This window comes from Colletes gigas, unplaced genomic scaffold (genome assembly GCF_013123115.1).
Source record: "Colletes gigas isolate AHSC1104 unplaced genomic scaffold, ASM1312311v1 Colletes_gigas_Sc00002, whole genome shotgun sequence".
Lineage (NCBI taxonomy): Eukaryota > Metazoa > Arthropoda > Insecta > Hymenoptera > Colletidae > Colletes > Colletes gigas.
This window is the reverse complement of record NW_025106631.1, coordinates 4,265,732-4,278,118: the sequence shown is the minus strand read 5'-3', so window position 1 is coordinate 4,278,118 and position 12,387 is coordinate 4,265,732. Positions and strand designations below refer to the sequence as shown.

General features: G+C 43.2%; 2 protein-coding genes and 1 long non-coding RNA gene across 4 annotated transcripts in view; 1 reads left to right on the top strand and 2 right to left on the bottom strand.

Annotated features, from left to right (window-relative positions):
* On the top strand, positions 1 to 3,125 carry LOC122399343 (histone acetyltransferase Tip60). Its single transcript, XM_043399978.1, has 6 exons — positions 1 to 99; positions 204 to 261; positions 626 to 694; positions 778 to 1,861; positions 1,986 to 2,090; positions 2,151 to 3,125. Exons 1-6 carry the CDS (start codon positions 55 to 57, stop codon positions 2,200 to 2,202), a joined length of 1,413 nt encoding a protein of 470 aa, XP_043255913.1. The 5' UTR covers positions 1 to 54; the 3' UTR covers positions 2,203 to 3,125.
* Positions 3,126 to 3,316: 191 nt separating this feature from the next.
* LOC122399350 lies at positions 3,317 to 6,195 on the bottom strand. The gene is made up of 2 exons (XR_006259262.1): positions 4,178 to 6,195; positions 3,317 to 4,087 (listed from the first exon to the last, which is right to left on the bottom strand). It is a non-coding gene; the product is annotated as an uncharacterized LOC122399350 (long non-coding RNA).
* Positions 6,196 to 6,602: 407 nt separating this feature from the next.
* The window catches only part of LOC122399333, a 106,160-nt gene continuing 100,375 nt past the window's right edge, over positions 6,603 to 12,387 (bottom strand). For both annotated transcript variants that reach the window (XM_043399963.1, XM_043399954.1), the window contains exons 14-21: positions 12,148 to 12,382; positions 11,834 to 12,005; positions 11,411 to 11,650; positions 11,146 to 11,301; positions 9,715 to 9,872; positions 9,543 to 9,652; positions 8,908 to 9,429; positions 6,603 to 8,670 (exon numbers count right to left, since the gene is read on the bottom strand). In XM_043399963.1, coding sequence (XP_043255898.1) covers positions 8,527 to 8,670; positions 8,908 to 9,429; positions 9,543 to 9,652; positions 9,715 to 9,872; positions 11,146 to 11,301; positions 11,411 to 11,650; positions 11,834 to 12,005; positions 12,148 to 12,382 — 1,737 coding nt within the window. In that variant the 3' untranslated portion in view covers positions 6,603 to 8,526. The remainder of the gene's footprint in view (positions 8,671 to 8,907; positions 9,430 to 9,542; positions 9,653 to 9,714; positions 9,873 to 11,145; positions 11,302 to 11,410; positions 11,651 to 11,833; positions 12,006 to 12,147; positions 12,383 to 12,387) is intronic.

The window sequence follows — 12,387 nt, the reverse complement described above, 5'->3', positions numbered from 1 at the left end:
AGAGCTTCAAAACAAGGTTGTGTTTGGTGGCAAGTTTCTTGATTTAGGATTGATATGATCGAGGAACACGACGAACGCGAAACAATATGCGATTCAGTGGTAAGTGGCGCGATTCGCTGAATGTGACAGCGCTAATATCTCCCGAGATAGAGACCGACAAGGGCGAATACGAGGGTATTATCAAATTCTAACCTCACTTTCAGAATTCATTGGTGGAAGGATGCCGTTTACCGGTTAGAATGCACGGCACAGACGATTGGCGTAAGTAACACGTTCGTTTTAGCAGTCGTTCTACTTTGGACGGTGCCGCAATATTTTTTCTTCAAGATACGTGCACGATCTCGTATCAGAAAAATCGCCCGATAAGTGTGTCACTGAATCACATTATCCGACCGTTCTTCGTACACACAGACCTTTCATTCGCGTAATATTATCACAGTAGCATCCCTGAAATCAGAAATATAGTCGATAAAATGTTCCCAGTACTCGTTATCCACGTACTACGATTCACTTAGTTTTAGGTTATGCTTAGATAACTCGGACATCGACAGTACGCGTACATATTTTAATCTAGAAACCTAAGAACGACAAGGACTTGTCAAAAGTTTCCTTTTATCATTTACAGCTCTTGCTGAAATCATCAGTGTTAAAGATGTACACGGTGTCAAGTGTTATTATGTTCACTACGTAGATTGTAAGTATATTACGGCTTGCTTGAAAAGAAAGGAGTTACGTATCTGCGTAAGCAACAATTTAATCAAATCTACAAAATTTTAGTTAATAAACGATTAGATGAGTGGGTTACGGAAGATTGTTTGGACACTAGGAAAGTTCAATATCCTCGCAAAGATGGAACTGCGCCTGGTACAGATGCAGCAGCCACCCCGAAAAAACAAGCGCCTAGTAGACCTCCTAGTCCTAGCAGTCTTAGCAACGAACCGGTCAATGGTTCTGCGGTGTTACAGGCAGCGTTGCAAAAGAAAATGTCTAGAAAGAGAAAGTCCGCATTTATCGAGAACGAGGACTCTCAGGATGGTCCGCCCCAAACACCAGGTCCGAGGCCGACCGGTTCACTGGTCGCTCATCATCACGATGATATTGTTACGAGAATGAAAAATGTCGAATTGATAGAGTTGGGTCGTCATAGAATAAGACCTTGGTATTTTAGTCCATATCCACAAGAAATGGTGAACTTATCATGTATATATATTTGTGAATTTTGCCTAAAATATAGAAAGAGTCGAAAGTGTTTGGAGAGGCACCTCGTGAAGTGCAATTTACGGCATCCTCCTGGCAACGAAATATATAGGAAAGGATCGATATCGTTTTTTGAGATCGACGGCCGAAAAAATAAGAATTACGCACAAAATCTTTGTCTACTAGCAAAATTATTCTTGGATCATAAAACTCTATATTATGATACAGATCCCTTTTTATTCTACGTAATGACCGATTTTGATAGCAGGGGGTTCCACATAGTTGGTTACTTCTCGAAAGAGAAGGAATCAACGGAGGATCATAACGTAGCGTGCATCCTTACACTACCACCGTATCAGAGGAGAGGTTACGGGAAATTGTTGATAGAATTTTCTTACGAACTTTCGAAATTCGAGGGGAAAACAGGTTCGCCTGAAAAACCGTTGTCCGATCTGGGATTGCTGTCGTATAGGAGTTACTGGGCGCACACGATACTGGACATTTTATTGAACATAAAACCGTTAGTAGAAAACGAGAAACCTCAGATTACGATAAGTGAAATATGTGAACTGACGTCGATTAAGAAAGAAGACGTGATATCGACGCTACAGAATTTGAATCTCATTAATTACTACAAAGGACAATATATTGTGACGTTAAATAGGTAATTGGCTAAATGGTCAATGCATCGTTAGAGAACGAATCGAGCCGAATTTATACGGAAATTTAGTTTCTTTCTGTAGGAAGGATTACCTCGGAACCTCACTGACAAACGTATTTATTCGCAGGGATATAATCGAGCAACACGCGGCCGCAATGGAAAAGAGGCAGATCAGAATAGATCCCAAGTGTCTTCATTGGACACCGAAAGACTGGAGTGTTAGGGCTAAATGGTGAAGTGATGTTAAAATTGACAATAAGACGATGCTAATTTGTCTCGAAATTATTTTCAGGAACCCTGGAAGTGACTACGTGCGATTAGCGAGTGTACAAAGCTGTACATAACATTTCAGACCGTTACGGTCCGAGTTTTTAATAAGACTGTGTCGGGGCTTTGCACGTAACTGCAATGGTCTAAAAAAAAAAAGAAACAATTTCACGAAAGCACGCGTGTCTCGGTTTACGAGTTGGACCCATCGACGAACCGTGATTAGCGAGGTTTACGTGACACTGTATCCGTTAACGCTGGCTTACGACTAGAGTCAGAAGCGATGTTTTAATATGGTGACTAGGATTTTTTAATAAGTACGCATACGTCTTTGCGATTAACACGATTTGTACAGGTACTACTAAAACTACGGTCTTGTAGAATTGTAAATAAATCTGATTTTATAACGTGCGCATCATTCTACGCAAACACGAACGCGGTCTAGTTTTTAAAATAATAATCCGACCTCGAACGACAGCTTGTAATGGTTCGTGTCGTTTTTACATTCGACAAACGTAATCCGACACTTCCGAATGGAATTTAGTACAACGTAGAAGTTGTGTGCACAACATTGTTCGCGCAACGTGTGCACACACCTTTACCGCATTAGCCATTATTCAAATTCGCGTGCACGTGTACCGATGACGGATTGTAATCGAGACATTGGTGACGGAAATAGAAACGCAAAGGAACAAAAAAAAAAAAAAAAAAAAAAAAAAGAACGTGTCAAAATAATCGGACGTTACTAATCTCGTCGAGCTTTCGTTTGGCGTTCTGTTATCAACGGCTGTGCTTAAATCGAGCTCGATAACGCTCGATATAAATAAAATCCGTCAACCTGATTTCACGATTGTTCAACCAAAATGATTAAGAGTTACCTATGAACTGCGAAATAAAAATTGATATTTTTCTCTGAAAGTGTGTATTTTTGATAACGCCGAACGATATACCGTTTGCTGAACTTTCACTCTCAGACCAGAAAGAAATATACAAAAAAGACACAAATATATAATAGACAATCGATTTTTTTTCTTTTATAATTCACTCATTCTCTTCGCACCGAAGAAGGAACAAATGAGGAAACTCTCGAGACGATTTTTAAATACAGCATCTTTTATGTATATATATATATATATATATTTTTTTTTTTATATTCAACAGTAACATCACAGTAGCTTCATATACAATAAATGTTCATAATTTCATCTGCTTTTTGTATTCGTTACCACGCAAGCGTGACACGGCGAGTCCCGAATTTGTCGCTAATTTACAAAATTCGCTAGGTTTTTCCGCGCGTCGGCAGAGGGACGAAGGAGAGAGAACCGTGCATACGTGTACGACGTGTAAATCGCACGCACGACTAGACGACAACGCGAATTAGGACCGCAAATATTATTCGGATCTGTGCGGGGCAGTCACGACGTATACGAAACGTTTCCGATATTTTCCACGGCGCGACACGGTGAATATCCAGAAATAATGCGAACACAGCGGAACGTCTATCGTGGCAGATTTGCAAAATGCACGGGGTACGCGGAATCCGAATGATATTGCTGACTCGCCAACGAAGCTGGTTCGAGCACGCGACAACCATATTATGAAACGTTCACAGTAACGTAGACGATCGACTATGACGAAGTTAATCGGTAGCCCCTTACGATCATATTAAAATACCACTCGGTTTTCTCTAAGTATTAACCTTATCGACGATTAATGCTTAATATAACGATCGACGAAACTCATTGGAATTTCTTTTCACGTACTTACATACACACAGGAAAAACAAAAAATACGCCCATCCATGCATCCACACGAACACACACGCAATGCGATCACTATCCACGCCTGTTGATTGTATTCGTGTTCCGCAGACACAACGAGTGATCCGTGGGTGGTTGAGAAACACTCGGTGAACGGCAGGCGAGGACTCGGATACCCGGGAAATGGTTAACTTAACCAGACCTATGGATTTGTGAGTATTATGTATAAATCATGAACGACAATGCCTCGGAACATGTAACGCAATAAAGTATACGAATAAGGAAGTAAAACCTTGAACTGTGTGTTGATTGTAGTTTCCTTTTGCTCCTCGTAACTTTACAGGTTATCTCGAGATACGTGGTATACATCTTGAAAGAGATGGGTCACTTGGACAAGTAAATCGAACCTACGCGATATTTTTGCTCGGGAGATCTCACTAAAGTCTATCGATCTTCCGTGGGATATATAAAACTAAAACTACACCGGTGAAAATAATCCCTACGGCTCTGACGATCCTCGTCCTTTCGCGTAGCATCGGCTGTGCAAAATGGCGCATGAACGTATTACGTGCGCGCGCTGTGTACATCATGTGTATGCATATATATATTATATACATATAATCATTCTCTCTGTTTTCTCTTTATCTAAGGTAGATTCTCTTTTTTTTCTTTATATCTGTGTGTGTGTGTGTGTGTGTACATCTACGGTTGAACAGTAGTCGGCAATGGCTGGACAGAATCGCGTTCGATGAAAGTTCATTTTTTACGTTCTTCTTTCCCGTATCGGCTCGAGGTGTCACCGGGGTTACCGTTTGCATATTTCTCCGTTTCGATCCTGTGTTTCGGTATCCTTTTTTAATCGTTCTTGTTCCTCGTCTTCTATCGAACGAAACGCAACTGGACTGTCATCGAGCGTGGATAAAAGAACTCGCTTCGTACACAAGTACACACGCATCCGATCGCGACGGGGGTGTGTGGTAGGAGTGGGGGAGGATGTGGACACCACAGGCGTGAGTTTGTACTGACTCGTGGCGTTCGCGCGAATTCGAGTACAGGTTCGCTCGTTCGAATTAATTTAGAAACGATATTTCAAGTAACAGAGAAACATATTTTATGTTTTTTAATATTTTTTGAGAGTTCAAAGAATCTAAATGAATTTACGTTTTTAGTCTTTTTTTACGAGAACCCAAAACTCTATTTTGTTCCTTTCCTTTGTGGACCCTGTACTCAATTACTCCCGTAAACAAACAAATGAACTTCTCAGCGTTCCTCGGAACTTCCGGAAGCGCCTCGTAGATCGATTACACTTCGAGCACACACTAAAAACATCTACGCTTACATACAGAGTTAGTAGAATTTCGGACTACACGCGATCCACGATCGTCGTTCCTTTCGATTCGATCTACGTGATCGAGACTTCGATGACAATTTCTAAGGTGTCCCTCGGATGTTCGTCTTTATTCGTGGACGACGCGTGTCGCGGGAAATCTACCGTTGTATCGCACTTACGAAGATGAACGACAACGCGAGAGCACAGCGACGAGAAGATCGGACGTTGATCGTGCCGCGATCAATGGATCACGAAATTGCGAAAGGTTAACGCGTCGTTCGCTGAACGCTTATCCAACAAATTCAATGTACCAAAGTTTAAATAAAGAACGAAGGAACTATATTAAAAATATAATTGGGTCTACAACGTTCTTATCATCATTACACAACCCTGGAGATGGATAAAATTCTTATCTAGATACCAATTTCGAGTATAAGATAAAAAAAAATGTTATTCGTTGAACGAAGATAACAATTTTAATTATGAAATGAATGGACAGATAAAAATTTTACGTCTACTCTTCTAACGTTATAGATTATGGACTTTAATATTTTCCCTAAACTGCGCCCTTGGGGTTCTTTTCTTCCATAGTATAATCAGTGAACTATTGTTTTCGACGAACTACGATATCCCACATTAAAGGTCTCTATTTCGTGTTTATTTATTGCACTGTACCCATAACTTCTTTCTTTTCATGCTGTTAATGCAACGCTCAGCGAATACCGCGTCATGGTCGATCCAAAGATCCCCGATGATCGAGCAAACTTTATTTTCGAACAACGAATAAAAATCGGTTAACGGATTTTAATTTACGAATGAAACCAAAATGTTCTATTCGTTGACCGGAAGTAAAGTTCATCCAACTCCGTGGACAGATACCAAGCGATCGCGACAGATCATCGTCCATCGATATTCGACACGATTTCTTTACAAACGTTCATTACAACGACAATCGTTTTATATTTGTTTTGTTTATGTTAATTTACAGCTATACATACGTTTGCATATTTATTTACCTATTTACTTTGTTCTTAGTTTGTCTTGTCTCACGACTCTGCTCGTACGTCACATTTGTACCTCTCGGTTCTACAGGTTCTGTAAAAATATTACAAATAGCCCTCTGTGGTTTCTCTGTCTAAACGAGTCGTCGTATTCGCGGATGGAGGCACAAACGTGTCCGGATTCACGGAGCGGCTTCGAGGGTCGATCACAAGCGATAAATCTTTCAGCGATCGGTTTATCGGCTGCGAGAGACAGCACCGAGAGAGGATCTACTTTCGTCCAGCCGGTTTGCCTGAACAATAAGACACTTAACAGTTGGACGATTCCCCGCGACGCGTCGGGGAATCGGCGAGTGTTTTTTTTTTCTCTTTTTATTTTTATTTCCTAAATTTCTATTTTCCGCGGTTGTTGTTCGCGTCGAGTCCTGGCCCCGTTGGGAACGATCGCGTCCACGCGTGCGCGACGAACGGGAATTACGATCAACACCATGGGGCACCAGAAACGCGTTGGTGTAAAAAATATCTCTTTTTCGTGGAACTTTGGAGAAGAGTCGTTTCGGGGTTCGGGGTGGGGCAGAGCAGACACGAGCGACAGTGAAAAGTGACAGAGGGTAAAAGACAGGTGGACGAAAATCAGCCTCTTTAGTGGTTGTACGACGAGATCGCGCGTTCGTTCGCTCTCTGGTTTGCTCGTGAAAATGCAGTCGATGAAACGGTCGGGAGCCAGGCCAGTCTGAACGATATATCGAGCACGAGCCCGAACGTCGCGATAAAATGAACGGTTCTCGAGGCGAACGACGTCGATACGCGTACGCGTTTATTAGAAAAATCATCGAACCGAAATTTGTTACACACGTCTCTCCGTTCTTCGATCCTTTAAAAACGAGAAAATGCCTTCTTCTTTCCTTTTTCTTTTCCGTTTCTTTTTTTTTTTTTTTTTTTTTTTGTTACGTCGTTATATGTCTTTCCAGCCTGTTCTCGTGAATTGTATTTTTTTTTCTTTTTTAGAATTTCTGCCTTAGAGTATTGAAGATACAAAAACTACGATAGAAAACAGAACAGACTTCGAATACCATTTGTTTCGGTTTGTCTCGCCTTCCTTCGTCTTTTTAAATTCCACATTCAACATCAACATCATTTCTTATTATTACTATCGTTTATTATTCTTGTTACGCCTATGTTATTATTATTATTGTTATTATTAGCGTCGCCCTTATACGTACATATGTATAGTTAAATTCATTCAAGCTTACCAAGTAGTTAATCCGTACGTTTACCGTATTATTAGTAACGTTTTTTTTTTTTCTTTCTTCGTATCTCTTTCTCTCTCTCTTTTTTTCTTTTGTTGTTGTTTATGATACAGATTGTCATGTTCGGCATCTCGTTGCCGTTAAAATTCCTCAGCCTCGGATACAACCTCTTCTTCTCCTCTCGTTTCTCTCGCGAAAACGCTGCTTACGATGGATCTGTTCTCTCTCTCCCTCCTCTTGCGGTCTCGTGGCAAGTAACCACGACAAAATGGCCGCGATATGCAGGTACCGGTGGCTACGACGCTGCTTTCAGCAGCGACGAACGATCGGACGCACGATCCCCTAATTATTTACTTCGTTTAATCGACTCTGAACGCACCCTCGAGTTCTTGGTGTTTCGCCTCGGAGAAGAATCCACCCTTTCTCCACCTTATTTTTTAGAACGATATGAAATTTGTGCATTACTTTTCCCCATTGGTGTTCTTCTTCTTACCGACGTATGAAACTAAGAGTCCAAACCCGCACCGAGCACCCTACAGATCGATGAAATCTTTCCCCAATCGATCCTAGCTCTCTCTTTCCCTCCATCTTCGGGATCTCAGAACGTCAGAAACCTTCCAGGAGCACCGAGCACCGACATTCCCGTCGAAAACATTCCTCTATTACGAACTAAACATTTTCTACCTCGCGCGAAAGTCGATTACAGTTTCTGTCGCGAACGTAACACGAAGTAAACTGATTATTTCCTCCCCCTCTTCGAGGAACCGCGTCCACGACTGCGTTTCAGCTCATCAAACAGTTTCGCCACGACGATGATCGAGCCTCTTTCGCGATCCATCATGATTCCGGCGTGATTACACCCTCCTGCTGAAGCTCCCCCTTCGCTCGATGCTTTCATCGCCGAACGGTTCTCGAATGGCCAAGAATATTCGCGAGATCGACGACGAAATTGTGGCGTTGAGTTTCTGGGTTTTTTCTTCTTCTTTTTCGTAACTCGAGTTTCCCTAGTTTGCGAACTCGCGATTCTCTCGATCTTCACTGTAACAATCATTTACATGCCTCAGTCGGTACTCTTCTGATTTTGCACTTCCTTCTGGAAAGACTCTACGTACGGACCGACGTTGTTGTAGGTGCCCGAGTTCGCTTGGTACATCAACGTCTCGAGGATCCTCTCGTTTCTAATCGCTTTCGACTTCAAAACGATCTGAAAAATATTTTATTCGTTACTAGGATAGTTTCTCTTGTCGACCTTATATTAGAATATTTAATAATAAAGACTTATGGAATGAAATAGAACTCCATTTCTCAGAACTCACCGCGAAACAAACCGTACAATCGCTAATAATAATATTATTAATAATATTGAACTAAATTTAAGATAGAAGTTTGAATAAACAGAACAAAATGTCCTCCCCTCTCTGCTATCCAAGACGAGGCTCACGTTTATAAGCGAATGGGGCGGTATCCTGTAGAGTTTCAGGTCTCTGCTGAGCCTCTCCATGATGCACTTGAACTCGACGTTCGAGTCCACCTTGGCGGACTTGGTCTTGATCCTGTTCTCCGCCCAGCTGAGCATCGCGGCGAACTTCTCGATCTCGCCTACCTCCAGGTCCCTGCACATGATCATCTGCACCATCGACTCGCTGAGCGTGAGGAAGCTCGAGTTCTGGAACAGTTGTCGCGCCCTCGTCTCGATGAACGCCAGGATCATGTTGACCAGCTCCGAGGCGGACGTGTACCGCCAGCAATAGTTCTCCAGCGTGCAGAGCATCACGCAGACGATCTCGATGCGTAGGAACTGTTTCGCGTGATGGAAACACGCTTGAAGAAGGTCCGGCAGGTCGTAATGCTCCGCGGCGCAGATCAGCCCGGGGATGTTGCTGCAGGTCAGCGAACAGGAACCGGTGTGCAGATAGTCGAGGAGGATCCTGAACGTCTCCGGGTCGAATTCGATTATATCGAACTGTCGAACATAGCGAAACAACTTTAGGTTGCCCCTTAACGATTGTATAAATAAAACTATCCTTGCAATAATTATTTTGCTAACATTTACAAACGATGCAATATTCATTTTACCTCTGTCTGTGCTAATTTTGCTCTGTCGACCTTTTGCGCGTCCGCGAACACGCTGAGTCTGGGCACCGCCAATTGTTGAGCAGCCTTTTCCTTCTCTTTCGCCTCTTTGTCTGCGATAAAAGAGTATTTGTTAGACACTAGACACCTTTTGCAACGAGCAATCGGTACATACTGCTGCAATCCTGCGAGCTGGCCCATCGTTTCCGGTCGTCGCTGTGCAACGTGTGGCCGCCGCCGTGTTTCCGGATGCTTCTGCTCCAGCCAGCGGTGATCGTGCCCAGCCTCGAGAACGCGCGCATCACCATCGGCGACGAGGGCACGCTTTTGGGTCTAAACAGGTCAGAGCCAGTATCTCACAGAAACCGCAGAGCGGCACCTCAAGGTACGGAAACGGGGAACCATCTTTGGGAACGTTCTTGCCAGGGACCGGGAACATGGAGGAATCGGTTCGTAAAGGTGCTGGAGATTTGGAACTTTCTGAACGCATCGAGACGAACACGAAGAAACGAACACGAGACAACGACGAAAGCACGGCCCCCCCGCCCTGTGGTTTGCAATGTCGCGACAGTTTGTTTAACAGGATGTCCAATTATTTCGAGCAGAATATTTCTGGACACCCTATGTACAGAGTTTCCAACAACGAAGTTGTACGATCGAAAAACAAGAGATTCTACGTAAAAAAGGGAATAGAAAATGGGGAATAAAATTGTTACGAGGTCTTTGAGAAAATTTATCGATTGAAATAATTTTTATTAGAAATTACAGATCATTTTGACCATTTCTGGTAGTTCTAGTATCAAAGGCACACCACCCATGTTTAACAAATGAAGCAACGTACGCAACAAATTTATTCGACATTTTCGATTAACTTTTACACGCAGAAACGCGTAAAACTCTGATCGTTTCGTTTTGTAGTACGTTTGGAATTAGCCCCGTGCGTTTGCATGCCGGTAGCCGAATCGAGATCGTTGCGATAGAAGTGAGATACCGATTTAGAGATCGTTTTCGAAAGAGCAAGGCGTACAGAGAGCACGACAGCCACGGAAAGAAGACGCAGATAGAAACTCGTACGCGACTGTTCGATCACGAAGCTGAGAAGATCTTGCAGTGTTTCGTTCCCCGAATAGAGAAGTGTACATGCGACATTTGTCATTCACAAAAGAAACGAACGAGACATCGTATTGCGAGCCTCAAGATTGCAGTTCTTCGAGCAAAATTACCGACAACTGCGAGATAAGTTTGTTACGAAAATATCATGCGGTGCTGTGAGGATAGGAGACATGGAAGTGCCGTACAAAATACACATAATTACGATTAAGTATACAATATAGAAGTACATTCGACAACGACAGGCATTTAGTCTCACCGTACGTTCCAATTTTCTTAACAAATCCGCTTCGTTACTTGGTTCGATTGTCTTTTAAACCACTCTACGGCGCACTTGTTCGAATAGTTTCGGAAGAATAGCAACGTTAACGCCAAATTTCGATTTCGATCGAATAAACATCGCGCGACAATTCTCGCGAGTAAAGACTCGAAACTCGCAGCTGGACGACGAAAATCCAGACTCCCGTTGATAGGAATTAATTATCGAGATACGAACCTTGGCGTCTCCAAGTCGGGAACTTGGAGGAAGTTCGAGCTGCGTGGTTTTTGCGGGCTGAGCAAGGTGGGCGCTGGTCTGGCGAGCAGCTCGGCGACCGGCACCTGAGGACTTCCGAAACCGGCTTGGATCCCGTACAGCATCTCTTGAAACACTCTGGAACGAATCAACGAACCGTCAGAACCCTCCACGACTCGCACGAAACGTTTCCACGCGGCTAATTATAAAAAAACTTCGACAGGTTATTTTAAATTTTGTTCATCACCTGCTTCTCACCGCCAGAATCGCCCTAACGCCTATGAACCTGACTTTCTGCTTCTGCTGACCGGGGACCAAGAACGAGACGTCAAAGAGGTTCGCGTTCACCGACGCGTTCTCCTGATTGTTCAAAAACACTTTGGTGAAGTCCTTGGCGAGCTGATCGTAGTCCTCGAACTGATCTCTGACCGAGTCCAGAAGCGGCGACGACGGTCTCATGTGACCGATCGGTCTCCAGGAACCGCGTCTGAAAATATTCATTCGACTCCTGTTGATTCGTTTACGAATCATTAATATACGAAGTACAATCCACGGGTGGCCATAAGCCCGAAACCGCAAGTGATTCGGTTTCAAACTTATTGGTCGACTGATGTATCGAGTATTGCATTATTACGGACACGTGATACCGTAATCTCTGTCTCTATTTTACCTGTATGGTTTCGGGATTTGACCGGTCTGCACGTGATTGGCCAAGTTGGCCACGATGTCCTCCAACATTTGGCTACGGGTCCTCTCTTGCATTCTCGCGAACTTCGGCGCCGAGTAACTTGCTCTCTCTCCGTTCACGATTTTCGTTAGTATCCACTCACGAAACATGGGACCTGAGCACGGAGGAACGAATAATTTAGACCTCGAGACCTATTCGTATCTATCAAGCCACTTAAAGGATCGAGAAAACAAGAAACGTGATAACGTTATTACGAATGAGAGAATAGGGAGAAGAGAATCTAAAATGTCAATTACCTTTCTCGAAGACGTTTTGCTCCCAGAGGTAGGGCTTGTAGGCTCCGACTTCGTCCCTGGTAACGACGGACACTTCGTACCTGGTGATTTTCCTTTTTATACGTGGACTGACTCGCACCAAAATGAACGTATGCAGGAAATGCGATTTTATACATGCCGGACTGAATGCAGTGTTATCAGCTTCTAGGAACACGACGCACACTATGTCGTTGCCGATGTGTCTCTTTCTTTGGAGCTACG

Coding starts and splice junctions, on each gene's coding strand:
- LOC122399343 (XM_043399978.1), top strand. CDS start 55: ATGATCGAGGAACACGACGAACGCGAAACAATATGCGATTCAGTG. Junction 262..625: donor GCACGGCACAGACGATTGGC/GTAAGTAACACG, acceptor TATCATTTACAG/CTCTTGCTGAAATCATCAGT. Junction 2,091..2,150: donor TGGAGTGTTAGGGCTAAATG/GTGAAGTGATGT, acceptor AATTATTTTCAG/GAACCCTGGAAGTGACTACG.